The 16,009-nt window shown below is 42.4% G+C and overlaps 1 protein-coding gene across 11 annotated transcripts in view; it reads right to left on the bottom strand.

Moving 5' to 3' along the window:
• Nucleotides 1–16,009, bottom strand: part of TNRC6C (trinucleotide repeat containing adaptor 6C) — a 154,216-nt gene that overhangs the window by 49,421 nt on the left and 88,786 nt on the right. For 6 of the 11 annotated variants that reach the window (XM_053570534.1, XM_053570524.1, XM_053570528.1 and 3 more), the window contains exon 5: nt 10,975–13,572. In XM_053570534.1, the coding sequence (XP_053426509.1) occupies nt 10,975–13,572 (2,598 nt within the window). The remainder of the gene's footprint in view (nt 1–10,974; nt 13,573–16,009) is intronic. The other 5 variants (XM_053570525.1, XM_053570529.1, XM_053570536.1 and 2 more) reach the window with 1 other exon arrangement.

Genomic DNA, 16,009 nt, shown 5'->3' with positions numbered 1-16,009 from the left:
AGTCACAAGTGGAAGGCTTTTGTCTGGGTGGGGAATCCCAGCTGAGTGATGGAGACCTGTGCAGATGTCAGCCTGGGGGTCCTGCTGCTGCTGCCCTCATCCGCCCTGACTGCCCAAGAGGCACTGTCCCCTACGAGGAGGGCGATGGGCTGCTACCAGAGATAATGCCACACGTGCACACTGTCATCACTATGAAGAGACTGGTGTGGAACCGACTCTGTTACTTCCATAGGCTCAAACAACAGTGTGGTCCAATACATTTGGAAAATAGAAGGCTTTGATTACTTCTAATTCACAAGAGTGATGAACTTTGCTTTCACTGCAAAAGAAAGCTTAAGTCTCAGCCTTGAATATCACAGGTAATAACACTCAATGTAGCTAACTATAGTCACTGATAAAAAAGAGGTTAAATGAAAAAAATTAATAAGTAACCCCATCATATGTTCAGCAAAATACCAAACTTGATGTAGTTTCAGCAAATGTACTTACTTCCACATGGAAAAAATTTGCACCACTTTTATTTACTGCCGTTAACTGGTGTAACTAAATTCACAACTGCCTCTATAATAACGCCATGATTACAAGGACTACACGTGTGCATACAGCCTGAGAGCTAGAGGGGGAAGGAGCACAGAAACAGCTGCTGCACCAAGGTGCAGGAGTCACAGTACATGTTTTTCTCTCACATTTGGTGATAATATGCGCAATTTGTTAAAAAAAAAAACTATAAATATTTTTAATATAAAAGAAAATTTTATCGGCCCTACTAATTGAATAAGAATGCCTTTATCAGAGTAAAGCTCACATTCTTTGACTATTAAACACTAGTTAAAAGTAGTTTCTAAGGATAACATATCAAAGGGGAGAAGATACCACCAAATGCAATGTGTTTCCAACCTCTATAGGGTGTCATGGATGTGATAGTTTACAAATGTCAGCAGGTCTAGGTGTTTTTAGTTATTTATTTATTTATGTTTATTTATTATTTTTGAGACAGAGTTTTACTTTGTCATCCTCGATAGAGTGTTGTGGCATCATAGCTCACAGCAACCTCAAACTCTTAGACTTAAGTGATTTTGTTGCTCAGCCTCCTGGAGTAGCTGAGACTATAGGCTCACAACGCCTGGCTATTTTTGTTTGTTTGTTTTTGTTATATGTTATTATTTATTTTTTTCACTAAAATGTTTTTTTTTTTTTTTTTTTTTAATTGTTGGGGATTCATTGAGGGTACAATAAGCCAGGTTACACTGATTGCAATTGTTAGGTAAAGTCCCTCTTGCAATCATGTCTTGCCCCCATAAAGTGTGACACACACCAAGGCCCCACCCACCTCCTTCCTTCCCTCTGTTTCCCCCCCCATAACCATAATTGTCATTAATTGTCCTCATATCAAAATTGAGTACATAGGATTCATGCTTCTCCATTCTTGTGATGCTTTACTAAGAATAATGTCTTCCACGTCCATCCAGGTTAATACGAAGGATGTAAAGTCTCCATTTTTTTTAATGGCTGAATAGTATTCCATGGTATACATATACCACAGCTTGTTAATCCATTCCTGGGTTGGTGGGCATTTAGGCTGTTTCCACATTTTGGCGATTGTAAATTGAGCTGCAATAAACAGTCTAGTACAAGTGTCCTTATGATAAAAGGATTTCTTTCCTTCTGGGTAGATGCCCAGTAATGGGATTGCAGGATCAAATGGGAGGTCTAGCTTGAGTGCTTTGAGGTTTCTCCATACTTCCTTCCAGAAAGGTTGTACTAGTTTGCAGTCCCACCAGCAGTGTAAAACTGTTCCCTTCTCTCCACATCCACGCCAGCATCTGCAGTTTTGAGATTTTGTGATGTGGGCCATTCTCACTGGGGTTAGATGATATCTCAGGGTTGTTTTGATTTGCATTTCTCTAATATATAGAGATGATGAACATTTTTTCATGTGTTTGTTAGCCATTCGTCTGTCGTCTTTAGAGAAAGTTCTATTCATGTCTCTTGCCCATTGATATAAGGGATTGTTGGCTTTTTTCATGTGGATTAATTTGAGTTCTCTATAGATCCTAGTTATCAAGCTTTTGTCTGACTGAAAATATGCAAATATCCTTTCCCATTGTGTAGGTTGTCTCTTTGCTTTGGTTATTGTCTCCTTAGCTGTACAGAAGCTTTTCAGTTTAATGAAGTCCCATTTGTTTATTTTTGTTGTTGTTGCAATTGCCATGGCAGTCTTCTTCATGAAGTCTTTCCCCAGGCCAATATCTTCCAGTGTTTTTCCTATGCTTTCTTGGAGGATTTTTATTGTTTCATGCCTTAAGTTTAAGTCCTTTATCCATCTTGAATCAATTTTTGTGAGTGGGGAAAGGTGTGGGTCCAGTTTCAGTCTTTTACATGTAGACATCCAGTTCTCCCAACACCATTTATTGAATAGGGAGTCTTTCCCCCAAGGTATGTTCTTGTTTGGTTTATCAAAGATTAGGTGGTTGTAAAATGTTAGTTTCATTTCTTGGTTTTCAATTCGATTCCAAGTGTCTATGTCTCTGTTTTTGTGCCAGTACCATGCTGTCTTGAGCACTATGGCTTTGTAGTACAGACTAAGATCTGGTATGCTGATGCCCCCAGCTTTATTTTTGTTACAGAGAACTGCCTTAGCTATACGGGGTTTTTTCCGGTTCCATACAAAACGCAGAATCATTTTTTCCAAATCTTGAAAGTACGATGTAGGTATTTTGATAGGAATGGCATTGAATAGGTAGATTGCTTTGGGAAGTATAGACATTTTAACAATGTTGATTCTTCCCATCCATGAGCATGGTATGTTCTTCCATTTGTTAATATCCTCTGCTATTTCCTTTCTGAGGATTTCATAGTTTTCTTTATAGAGGTCCTTCACCTCCTTCGTTAGGTATATTCCTAGGTATTTCATTTTCTTTGAGACTATGGTGAAGGGAGTTGTGTCCTTAATTAGCTTCTCATCTTGAGTGTTATTGGTGTACACAAAGGCTACTGACTTGTGGACATTGATTTTATATCCTGAAACATTACTGTATTTTTTGATGACTTCCAGGAGTCTTGTGGTTGAGTCTTTGGGGTTCTCTAAGTATAAGATCATGTCATCAGCAAAGAGGGAGAGTCTGACCTCCTCTGCTCCCATTTGGATTCCCTTGATTTCCTTGTCTTGCCTAATTGTATTGGCTAGAACTTCCAGCACTACGTTGAATAGTAAAGGTGACAGAGGACAACCTTGTCTGGTTCCAGTTCTAAGAGGAAAAGCTTTCAGTTTTACTCCATTCAGTAAAATATTGGCTGTGGGTTTGTCATAGATAGCTTCAATCAGTTTTAGAAATGTGCCACCTATGCCTATACTCTTCAGTGTTCTAATTAGAAAAGGATGCTGGATTTTATCAAATGCTTTTTCTGCATCTATTGAGAGGATCCTGTGATCTTTATTTTTGCCTCTGTTAATATGGTGGATAACGTTTATAGACTTGCGTATGTTAAACCAGCCTTGCATCCCTGGGATGAAGCCTACTTGATCATGATGAATGACTTTTTTGATGATAAGCTGTAATCTATTGGCTAGGATTTTGTTGAGAATTTTTGCGTCTATGTTCATGAGTGAGATTGGTCTGAAATTCTCCTTTTTGTTTGGGTCTTTTCCTGGTTTTGGTATCAGGGTGATGTTTGCTTCATAGAATGTGTTGGGGAAGATTCCTTCTTCCTCAATTTTTTGGAATAATTTCTGCAGTACAGGAATAAGCTCTTCCTTGAAGGTTTGATAGAATTCTGGAGTGAAGCCATCTGGACCAGGGCATTTTTTGGTTGGAAGATTTTTTTATTGTTTCTTTGATCTCAGTGCTTGAAATTGGTCTGTTCAGGAGCTCTATTTCTTCCTGGCTGAGTCTAGGTAGAGGGTGTGATTGCAAATATTGATCCATTTCTTTCACATTGTCAAATTTCTGGGCATAGAGTTTCTGGTAGTATTCAGAGATGATCTCTTGTATCTCTGTGGGATCAGTTGTTATTTCCCCTTTATCATTTCTGATTGAGGTTACTAGAGATTTTACTTTTCTATTCCTCATTAGTCTGGCCAATGGTTTATCTATTTTATTTATTTTTTCAAAAAACCAACTCCTTGTTTCATTAATTTTCTGAATGATTCTTTTGTTTTCAATTTCATTGATCTCTGATTTGATTTTGGATATTTCTTTTCTTCTACTGAGTTTAGGCTTAGATTGTTCTTCTTTTTCCAATTCCATAAGATCTCTTGTGAGATTGTTGATGTGCTCTCTTTCTGTTTTTCGAATGTAGGCATCTAAAGCGATGAATTTTCCTCTCAAAACTGCTTTTGCAGTATCCCACAGGTTTTGGTAGCTTGTGTCTTCATTGTTGTTATGCTCAAGGAAGTTAATGATTTCCTGTTTTATTTCTTCCTTCACCCATCTGTTATTCAACAGAAGATTGTTTAATTTCCATGCCTTTGGGTGAGGTCGAGCATTTTTGTTAGAGTTGAGTTCCACCTTTAGTGCCTTATGGTCTGAGAAGATACAAGGTAAAATTTCAATTCTTTTGATTCTGTTGATATTTGTTTTGTGTCCCAGGATATGATCAATTTTGGAGAATGTTCCATGGGGTGATGAGAAGAATGTATATTCTTTACCTTTGGGATGGAGTGTTCTATATGTGTCTATCAAGCACAGTTGTTCTAGGGTCTCATTTAAGTCTCTTATATCCTTGTTTAATTTCTGTTTAGAGGATCTGTCCAGCTCTGTAAGAGGAGTGTTAAGGTCCCCTGTTATTATGGTATTATCAGATATCATATTGCTCAGACTGAGTAAGGTCTGTTTCAAGAATCTGGGAGCATGTAAATTGGGTGCATAGATATTTAGAATTGAAATGTCTTCTTGTTGTATTTTTCCCTTGACCAATATAAAGTGACCATCTTTGTCTTTTTTAACTTTAGTTGCTTTAAATCCACATGTATCTGAAAATAAGATCGCAACTCCTCTTTTCTTCTGAATTCCATTTGCCTGAAAAATTGTCTTCCAACCCTTGACTCGCAGCTTTAATTTGTCTTTTGAAGCCAGGTGTGTTTCTTGCAGACAGCAAATGGATGGCTTGTGTTTTTTAATCCAGTCAACCAATCTATGTCTCTTCAGTGGGGAATTCAAGCCATTAACATTTATTGAGATAATTGATAAGTGTGGTAGTATTCTATTCGTCTTATTTGGTGAGAGTCCATTGCTTAGTTTTATCTTTTGCATCAGTGTGGAGGTTTGGTTCTGTCCTTTAATTTCTGAGTTCTTACTTTGCTGCTGATCCATTGTGGTGGTCAGTGTGCAGAACAGGTTGAAGTATTTCCTGTAGAGCTGGTCTTGTTGTGGCGAATTTCCTCAATGTTTGTATATCCGTAAATGATTTGATTTCTCCGTCAATTTTGAAGCTTAGCTTAGCAGGGTACAGAATTCTGGGCTGGAAATTGTTCTGTTTAAGTAGATTAAAGGTAGATGACCATTGTCTTCTTGCTTGGAAAGTTTCATTAGAGAAGTCTATGGTCACTCTGATGGATTTGCCCCTGTAGGTCAACTGGCGCTTACTCCTGGCAGCTTGCAGAATCTTTTCTTTTGTCTTGACTTTGGACAGGTTCATCACAATGTGTCTTGGAGAAGCTCGGTTAGAGTTGAGGCAACCTAGGGTCCGATATCCCTCTGAAAGCAGTGTGTCAGAATCTTTGGTGATGTTTGGGAAATTTTCTTTTATAATATTCTCTAGTATGGCTTCCATTCCTCTGGGGCATTCTTCTTCCCCTTCTGGAATTCCTATAACTCGTATATTGGAACGCTTCATAAAGTCCCATAATTCTGACAGTGAACGTTCTGCTTTCTCTCTCTTCTTTTCTGCCTCTTTTACTATCTGAGTTATCTCAAAAACTTTGTCTTCTACCTCTGAAATTCTTTCTTCTGCATGGTCTAACCTGTTGCTGGGGATACTTTCCATTGCATCTTTAAGTTCCCTGATTGACTGTTTCATTTCCTTCAGCTCTGCTATATCCTTTTTATATTCTTCATATCGTTCATCTCTGATTTGATTCTGTTTTTGGATTTCCTTTTGGTTATTTTCCACTTTATTAGCAGTTTCCTTCATTTCTTTCATTGTTTTCAACATGTGTATTCTAAATTCCCTTTCTGTCATTCCTAACATTTCTGTATAGGTGGAATCCTCTCCAGTAGCTACCTCATGGTCCCTTGGCGGGGTTGTTCTGGACTGGTTCTTCATGTTGCCTGGAGTTTTCTGCTGATTCTTCCTCATGGGTGATTTCTTTTATCTGTTTCCTTGCTCTAATTTTCCTTTCACTTCCTCTTGCTCTTTAAGTTCTCGTGCCTGTGGATGAGCAGAAGCTTTCTCAGGGAAGTGCTTGTCGCTGGAATCACTGCTGAAGTGCCTGGCTATTTTTGATTAGAGATGGGGTCTTGCTCTTGAATTCGTGAGCTCAGGCAATCCACCAGCTTCAGCCTCCTAGAGTGTGCTAGGATTACAGGCGTGAGCCACTGCTCCCGGCCCTATAGCTGTTTTTTTTGAGACAGAATTTCACTGTCACCGTTGGTAGAGTGCTGTGGCATCACAGCTCACAGCAACCTCCAACTCTCGGGCTCAGGTGATTCTCTTGTCTCAACCTCCCAAGTAGCTGGGACTACAGGTGCCCATCGTGATGCCCAGCTATTTTTGGGGACGAGTTCTCCCCCTTGCTCAGGTTGGTCTCAAATCTGAGAGCTCAAGCAATCCAACTGCCTTGGCCTCCCAGAGTGCTAGGATTATAGGTTTGAGCCACCGTGCCCGGCCCCCTGTAGCTATTTTAATGTTGTAGCACCACACATTACTCCTGAGCTTGTGGTGAAGTTAGTGTAAACAAACCCATTGCACTGCCAGTCATATAAAGTCTAGCTCATGCAATTACATATAGTGCATAATAATTGATATAAATGACTATTATATAATGATATAAACTATAATGACAGTGAGACTCTGTCTTAAAAATATAATGACTATAATGATAATAAACGACTATTATTGGTTTATGCATTTATTAATACTATAGTATACTTTTTATTATTTTAGCATGTATTCCTTCTCATTAAAAAATAAGTTAACTGTAAAGCAGCCTCAGGCATGTCCTTCAGTAGTATTCTAGAAGGTAGTGTTGTTATAGGAGGTGACAGCTCCATGGGTGTTACTGCCCCTGAAGACCTTCCAGTAGGGCAAGATGCAGAAAAGGGGCTCAGCGCCTGTAGCTCAAACAGCGACGGTGTCAGCCACATACACCAGAGCTGGCGGGTTCAAATACAGCCCAGGCCTGCCATAAACGAAAAATAGCTGGGCGTTGTGGTGGGTGCCTGCACTCCCAGCTATCTTGGGAGGTTGAGGCAAGAGAATTGCTTAAGTCCAGGAGTTGGAGGTTGCTGTGAGCTGTGATGCCACAGCACTCTGCCCAGGGTGACAGCTTGAGGCTCTGTCTCAAAAAAAAAAAAAGTGGAGGAGGAAAATGGTGATGTTCATGATCCTGACCCTGGTGTCTTAGTTTTTAACAAAAATGTTAAACTGTTTTTTTTAAGACAGGGTCTCAACTATGTCACCCTTGGTAGAGTGCCGTACTGTCACAGCTCACAGCAACCTCAAACTCTTAGGCTTAAGCGATTCTCTTGCCTCAGCCTCCCAAGTAGCTGAGACTACAGGTGCCCGCCACAACCCCCGGCTATTTTTTGGTTATACTTGGCCTGGGCTGGATTTGAACCCACCAGCTCTGGTGTATGTGGCTGGCACCCTAGCCACTGAGCTACAGGTACTGAGCCAAACATTTTTTTTTTTTAAATAGGAAAAAGTTATAGAAGGATAAAAGAAAGAACATTTTTTGTACAGCTGTACAATGTCTTATTTTAAGCCAAGTGTTAATGCGAGTCAAAACATTAACAAATTAAAAAGCATATAAAGTATAAAAGTTATAGTGAACCAATTTATTATTGAAGAAAATTTTTTGATACATTCAGTACAGCCTAAGTACGCAGTGTTCACACAGTGCTCAGGTGTGTGCGGTGACACCCTAGGTCTCCACATTTGTGCACTACCTACTCATTGACTCACACAGAGCAACTTTCTGTCTGTCAAGCTCTATGTGTGCCATTTTTTCCTTTTATCCATCCTATTTTTACTACGCCTTTTTTTTTTTTTTTTTGTAGAGACAGAGCCTCACTTTATGGCCCTCGGTAGAGTGCCGTGGCCTCACACAGCTCACAGCAACCTCCAACTCCTGGGCTTAAGTGATTCTCTTGCCTCAGCCTCCCGAGTAGCTGGGACTACAGACGCCCGCCACAATGCCCGGCTATTTTTTGGTTGCAGTTTGGCTGGGGCCGGGTTTGAACCCGCCACCCTCGGTACATGGGGCCATCGCCTTACCGACTGAGCCACAGGTGCTTCCCAACTTCGCCTTTTCTATGTTTAGACACACAAATTCTTTGCATTGTCACAGCTGCCTAAGTACTCAGTAGTCACACACCATACAGGTCGGTAGCCTGGAGCGACAGGTGACAGGATGTACCCAGCTGAGTGGCCGCCCAGACTGTCAAGGTTTGTGTAGCACACTCTATGACGTTCACAATGATAAAACTGCCCGATGACACGTTTCTCAGAACATATCCCCACTGTTAAGCATCTTGTGATTGTATTAACTGTTTTCAGAGGAATTTAAAAAAAGGGTCTTGCTAAGTTGCCCAGCTGGGACTATAGGTGTGTGCACTGTGCCTGACCAAATTCATACCCTAGGGGACCAGCCAGTCAATGTAAACGGGCCCAGTACTGGGAAGACCAGAAGCTTGAGCTTGATGACCAATGGCAACTGAACACAAGCCACAGAACTGGGAGCCTCCACAGGTGGGAGTGGGGCAGACAAGACTGCACAGAGCCCTGTGACCAACTCTGCCATGTGACTCTAATGTGTCAGACCTTCCAGGTTTCCAAAAGAAGATGGAAATCTAGAATTTTATAGAAAACATTTTCATTAAAAACACTGACTCAGAAAAAATGTAGGTCAAAAAGGTACATTTGGGGTGGCGTAGGCTGCTGGCCCCGTATACTGGAGATGACAGGTTCAAACCGAGTCCTGGCCAAAAACTGCAAAAAAAAAAATACATTTGTGGGACCTCGTGGGCAGTGCACAGACTACCAGGTTTTGGACCTTTGGTTCAGTGACACTGAAGTGCACGTGGAGGCTGAAATATAGGGCACCCCAAAGCTCACCATCCATACGTACAGAACAGGGGAAACTACAGCTAAAGGTGCCTTTATTTGCAAAATATTCATTACAAAATTTTGCAAAATATTTTTGTGGGTTGATATATAAATATATAATATCAGCTTATTAATTGTTTCTATGTACGGGGACCTTTGGGATACCCTGTAGCCTTGAGATAAAGGATATGTCACGTGGCAGTCTCAGGGGCATAATCCAAGTGCCCAGGAATCTGAGAGGAGGATGGAAGGACCGGGTCCGAGGGAACAGGGGTAGTCTTGCAGAATTAACACAGAAAGTGGCTCAGCGTTCCTTTCCCCCAGCTGCTGAGGGCTTCCAATGAAGACAAAACAGCTACCCAATGCAAGGTGACAATCCCTCAATTCCCCACCCCAGTGTCCACGCCTTCTGAACTTCCTCTTTCTCTATGGCGTCATTGTCCCCATCTGACACTGTGTATATACATACTTCATCACTGCAAACCCCACTGGGCAGGTTTTTTTTTTTTTTTTTTTTTTTGAGACAGAGTTTCACTATGTTGTCCTTGGTAGAGTACCGTGGTGTCACAGCTCACATCAACCTCAAACTCTTGGGCTTAAGAGATTCTCTTGCCTCAGCCTCCCTTGTAGCTGGGACGACAGGCATCTACCACAATGCCTGGCTATTTTTTTGTTTGTTTTTAGCTGGTTCAGGCTGGGTTCGAACCCACCAGCCCCAGTGCATGTGGCTGGCGCCCTAACCGCTGAACTACAGGCACTGAATCCAGGCAGAATTTTTATAGTTTTGGTTGATTTTGCTTCCTGCTGTACCCCCAGCAACTAGAGTGCTGCCCGTCATATGGCAGGTCCCACAGGATTCACTGGGTGCTGATTTCTGGCCTAACCCTCCTAGTGACCCTGTGGGGATGCAGGTGGCTCTCTGCGTGTCCTCTCATGGCTAAAGTGAGCCCTGCTCTGCTCACACTGTTGCTCCAAGACGTCCCTCTCCACACCTGCCCTGAGAAAACAGAACTGCAGAAGGCGCCCTGCTCTCTGGCCACCTGGGTGGCTGTCCACCTGCTCCTTCCCTCCCATGCAACATGGATGAAGCGTCCCCTGCCTCCTGGACATCGAGATCCACTCCCTTTGAATCCATATCCTCTCTGCTTGCTCCTTTCTTCTGTTGGTTTTTCAGCATGTTTGCCACCTATGACTGTGTCCCTCTGCCCATGCCACTCTCCCACAGCTATGCCTTTGGACACAGCTCTGGCTAAGATGGGATCCTCCATATCCAACATCTTTTGTTATCTCTGCTGGACTCGTCAGAACTCTGATTCTCCTGCTGAGCTCTCAGGTACGCCAGTGAGTGACACGATCATCTGCCCTGAACCATCTCTTCCCCATATTCTTCCTCACACATCTGAACAGCTGCCAGGTCTTGCTGTCCTGTGCCCTCTTTCCCCTCAAATCCACCTCCATCTCTATCTTGGCTGCTATCCCCTCTAGGTAGCCCACCACCAAAAACACCAGCCCGATGATCTACACGGTGTGCCGACTTTATTTTTTCTTAAGAGAGCAACCTATTGGAGGATCCAGTCTTACTCTCAGTAAGGAATATTTAGACTTAATGTGGCAGAGCAAAAGGGCCTTTATTTTAATGCTGTACGCTGTCAATCGGTAGTCAGAGTATTTATGCATACGTAATGAGAATAAAGTAACATATAATACCTTTCATACCTGGACCGAGCAATGGTGATCGACTCAGCTGTGCACTGGCCTGGTGTGGGGGTGGTGTGTCGCCCCTGTGTGTGGTGCTGCTTGTGGTGGTGGTGGTGGTGGTGGTGGTGCTGGTCGTGCTGCTGCTCTGGATGACCGGGTTGTTTCTATCCCACATGTTTACAGTTTTATTGTTATAGTTGCTTGGGTCCCCCCAAGCTGAGGTACCATCATCAATTTCCATTTTGCGTCGGATGGATGGTGGAGAGGGCTCTTCCCAGCCGGTCGCCTCGCTGCTGTCCTTCTGTCTGAGAGGTGCCGGTCCCCCTGCCCACCCCGCTCCTGTCTGTTTCACAGAAGCAGCTCCTCCCCAGTTACTCACATTGTTATCATGGGGTTTGTTAGCCCAGTTCTGCTGGGGACCAGGTTTTAAAGACTCCCCCCAGTTTGTGCCTGGATTGCCCTTTGCACTTGTGCCATTACCCCAGCTGCTGGTCCCAGATCTTGTGGCATCACTCCAACCAGACCCTGATCTATTACTGTCTGCATCCCATCCAGATCCATTTTTTTTTCCATCCCTCAAGTGTCCAAGGACAGATGATGAATCTGCCCAATCTCCCCCTCCGGCACCCCAGGCTGGATTTGATCTCTGTCCGTCTCCCCAGTTTTGGGATTTGGGTTTTGGAGGCTCACCCCAGGTGGGTGACTTGTCCTCTTGATTTGCGGTCCCACTCCAAGCATGGCCACTCTTGGTGGCAGCAGCATTGCTAACAGCAGTAGAGCTTATTGAGTCCCCCCAGACCCCTGGCCCACTTGGTGCTTTGTTGTTGCTGTCTCCCCAACCTGTGTTTGCTGGCACAGCGGCAGGTGGCGAGTTGACCCACCCAGATACTGAAGAGGTATTTGTACTGTTCATGATGGACCCATCGTTCTTCCCCCCTGAGTTTGAAGGCTGAGTAGCTGCACAACCCCAGGCCTCTGTCCCATTGTCATTTTTTCTTTCAGACCTAGGGGATTCTTCAAATTCCCAGGCAGTGTTTTGCTTTACAGGAGTTTGTCCCCAACCAGTATTAGATAGAACTCTTGGGTCAAGATCGTTCCTTGGCAATTGGATGTGCCCTTGGTCTATAATCCCTTTATCACGCCTTCGGGCTTCTCCTGTTCCTTCCCGCCCAGTGCTTCCTTCATTGTGGCCAGAACCATCACTACTTCCTTCACTTGCTGTAGTCCCAGAAGATGCAGCTTTGGCCCAAGAGTTCAAGTGTTCACTGCCAGGCTGCACAGGAGGGTTCTGGCTGGTGGCACTGGGACTCTCCCACCCTGTCGATCCTTTCCCACTGATGTCACTATTGGAATGCTGGTTTGGGGGCTTTCCCCACTCCCCATTCACACCATTGGAGGTGCTCCGGCTAGGGTGGCCCCATGCTCCTGAATGGACATTACCTACACTACTGTTGCCACTGCCCCTCCCCCACGCAAGTATTCCAGGACCGGCAGGTGGGCCTGAATCCCAAGCGTTTCCTCCATTTCCTTCCTTCTGCACAGCACTGCTGGATCCGTTTTGTTTAGCACTTAATGCTGAGTTCACAGTGTCTGCATTACCCTGACTGAACCCAGAACTGCTATTTCCTGTGGCAGAGTTACCTGGGGACAGTCCCCACACAGAATTGCTGACTCCTTCACCACCACTCCCACTGACTTGAGAAACTGATGATCCATTAGCACCAGGAAGGCCTTGCAGATGGGGCGGGATGATGGCCCCCATACCAACAGCCATGCCCCAGTTTGGCAGTCCGTTTGTCTGCATTGCATTGATAGGGTTTGGTGAAGAGTTCACGGGGTTAGTGTTATTTGGTCCATCAGTGTTAAGGTTCTGAGGTTGTACGCTGAAAGACACATTCTGAGAAGTGGACGTTTGTGGGTCTGTGCTCTCTTGCGGCAGCAAGTTTCCCCAAGCACCTAAAGTGCCTGGTGGGTTTCCATTCTGGTTGCCTATGGCACTGACTGGACTGCAAATACTGGAAGGGGTGCCTGTCGCCACGGTTCCTTCATGTCCCAGCACGGGCCAGGCGGCTGGGTTGGCATTAGGGTTAAGGTTAAGATTAATGCCAGCATTGGAGTTGGAAGCTCCCCAGCAGTTCTGACTTCTCCCATCTCCAATCATGTTGTCCATCTTTCCATCACTGCCACCAACAGAGCAGTGAGTCAGGCCAGAGCTGGAGCCTGTGGCTATACCCCAAACTCTGGCCGCACCCCCATTACCACTTGCTCCCCCCGCTCCAAGGGCACTCTGGTTGGAAGGGCTTTGGATGAGTGCGCCGTTGGTGCCATTATTGCCATTTGTCTTCTTGGTATGTCCAGTAAAGTTGCCCTGGGCACTCCCTGTAGCCATGCTACTGTTCTCTGAGCCACAGTTGGAGGCAGAGTCAGTGTCTGTAGTACATTCTGAGGCAGGCTCCGTCTCGGGTCCCGTGATGGAAGGCCACGCCTCCTTGTCAGTCCTGTCTATTATCACTTGATCCCAGCTGCAGGTGGCTTCACTTCTGTAAGTGGGCTGCTGTCCCCAGTGGGAATTTTCATAATGATCTGCCAATCCACTGTGATTGAGATCTGAAAAAGATGAAACAAAATTCCAAATTAGATTTTCCTCCCATCTGTCAATGAACTAGTTAACTAGTCTGTGGGGAAACTCTTTATAAGTTTTCAATTCTGAATGATAAATGTTAAAAAGTGACTTAAGGAAAAGTTATTTGTCTTCTTTTAATAGCTCTCTTTTAGAGAGAGTTAATGTTCCTTAAGTCTTACCACTATGCCATACTATAATGCCCCTGGAAAAGAGTCACCATGCACATCAGCACAAGGGCCTCTCTGAAAGCATTCACAGTACAGAAGGCAGCTCGGAAATGCATGTCACTCTGCCTCTGCAATTCCTATGGATACTGAGACTTTTTGGGAAACACAGACTTTTGAAAACAACTTGTAGCTCTCTTCAAGAGTTCTAATTAGTTACAGGATTGCACAGAGGCTGCACATGGCTCTTTCAGCATACAGGAACTGTAAGGACTGGCTGGGGGCTGAGAGAGGGAGAGAAGACATGTTAGTGAATGCCATTTTATGTTATCAAGGACGCTCAGGGTTAGAAACGATGAATGACATTTACGTATATTACTTCATCTGACCCTATTTGCAATTTGGTCTATCACTGTTTTCTGTGAATTAATAAATTCTCAGCCCTTCAGTATCTTCCTGGATCTCTTATGATTCCAGCTATATCCTTACAGTGTTTTCTTCAAAGGTCTCCAAAGTAACTTTCCATGATTATCTTCCTACAGTATTCACATTATTCCATTGTTAAGATCTTTTAAAAAAATTTACTATTTGGTATCTGCATTTTATCTCCTATGACTTTCCTAATTATTTGAGTATTTCCAACATTGCAATCATACTTTTATTCCAGTAAAATTTCCAGTAGACTTTATTCAAAGCATTACTCAGAAGTAAAGTAAAAGAAATGTTAAAAAAAATCATTTAACTTAAACACCTAACAAACTCACATGACTTAGAAATCCTTGATGGAGTTTCTTTAAATAGTATGATATACAGATAGATAATAATAAAATATTTTCTTCTCTTTTGGAACCTTTTAGTGATTATGTTTTCTTCAAATTTATTAATATTTTAACAAGAAAAATCTCATTCGTGGAGAGCTAAAACATGGGTTTCTCAAAGAAATTCCCTTTTAAAGTTTCCTTTTAAGGAAAACCAGGAAGTATGTGAAGAATTAGCATTAGAAAGAACATGTGCTAAAGCTAAGATCAACCTCCAAAAGAAATCTGTGCTGTCTAATTCTAAAAATTCATGTCGTGGATTTAGAATTATGCTCTGGGTGATTTCAAAGTAGGTGGCTAACACCAAGTGAAAATTACAAAGGAAAAATAAAGATAAGCAACGAAAACTTTAAGTATCTAAACTACTACAAAGCAATTAAGTTTCTAAATAACAAATATTAGAAATCGGCTCTGCAATTCTGGTTTACGACAATTTCCTCTGCTAGTTTTTACAAATATCCTAAAAACTAGCTTATATAACAACTAATTTTAAAGAGATAAACAAGCCATTCATCATTTAACACAGAAAATAAGATCAAGTTAACACAGATTATGACCTGTTGCCAGCAAGAACTACATTTCATTTTACCATCTTTTTGGCTGCCCTCAGGGACAGGCTTTGCCATGGGCAGGCCACTGCCCTCTCGACTGGCACAGCACTCATGGCGACCTGCACTCAGAAAGCAGGTTAACAACCTGGCTTACCAAGGCATTCCTTTCCATAAGTGGGGTGCCAATGAATACACCGTATTATCTTTCATTCCATAATCATCACACTGTAAAAGGATCAGCCGTTTGTTAACGGTCTACCTGAGGATTTGTGTGGAATGCTGTTTGAAGATTGCTCAGCCCCTAATTTCGGGGTTCACACTCAGTTATATGACAGGTTTGACAAAAGAACAGCATTGCAAGCTAGTAGAGAAAGGAAGGACTAGATAATAAATACTGTTGGACAATTAGCTGCTCACATGAAAAAAAAAAACCCAAGTACATCCCTTATAACATAATAAAAATAAATTCTAGATAAAGGCCTAATTATGAAAAGCAAAACTTTTAAAAATTTAATAAAGAAATATAGGAAACTTTCTATGACTTTGAGCATATCTTCTTAGAGAAGACACAAAATGCATAAGCCATAAAAAACTGATACATTTGACTATGTTAATGTTAAAACATCTCAATGACAAAAGACCTCATATAATGGAAGCAAGTCACAGGGAGAAAAAAAGATATAACAGACAAAGATTGTTTATCAGATTAAATAAGTACCACAAATCAATAAAAAAGACCAAGAACCCAACAAAAAGGAGGCAATTTAGAGAAAACTCAAATGTCAACTAACATATGAAATAATAAGCAACCTCATTAATAATCAAGAAATGCACTTTACAACAAGACAATAAAAAGAAAAAAAAAAGTAAAACAATAAAACTATTTTT

Source organism: Nycticebus coucang, chromosome 18 (assembly GCF_027406575.1).
Source record: "Nycticebus coucang isolate mNycCou1 chromosome 18, mNycCou1.pri, whole genome shotgun sequence".
NCBI classification, from domain to species: domain Eukaryota; kingdom Metazoa; phylum Chordata; class Mammalia; order Primates; family Lorisidae; genus Nycticebus; species Nycticebus coucang.
This window is presented reverse-complemented; position numbering and strand designations above follow the sequence as displayed.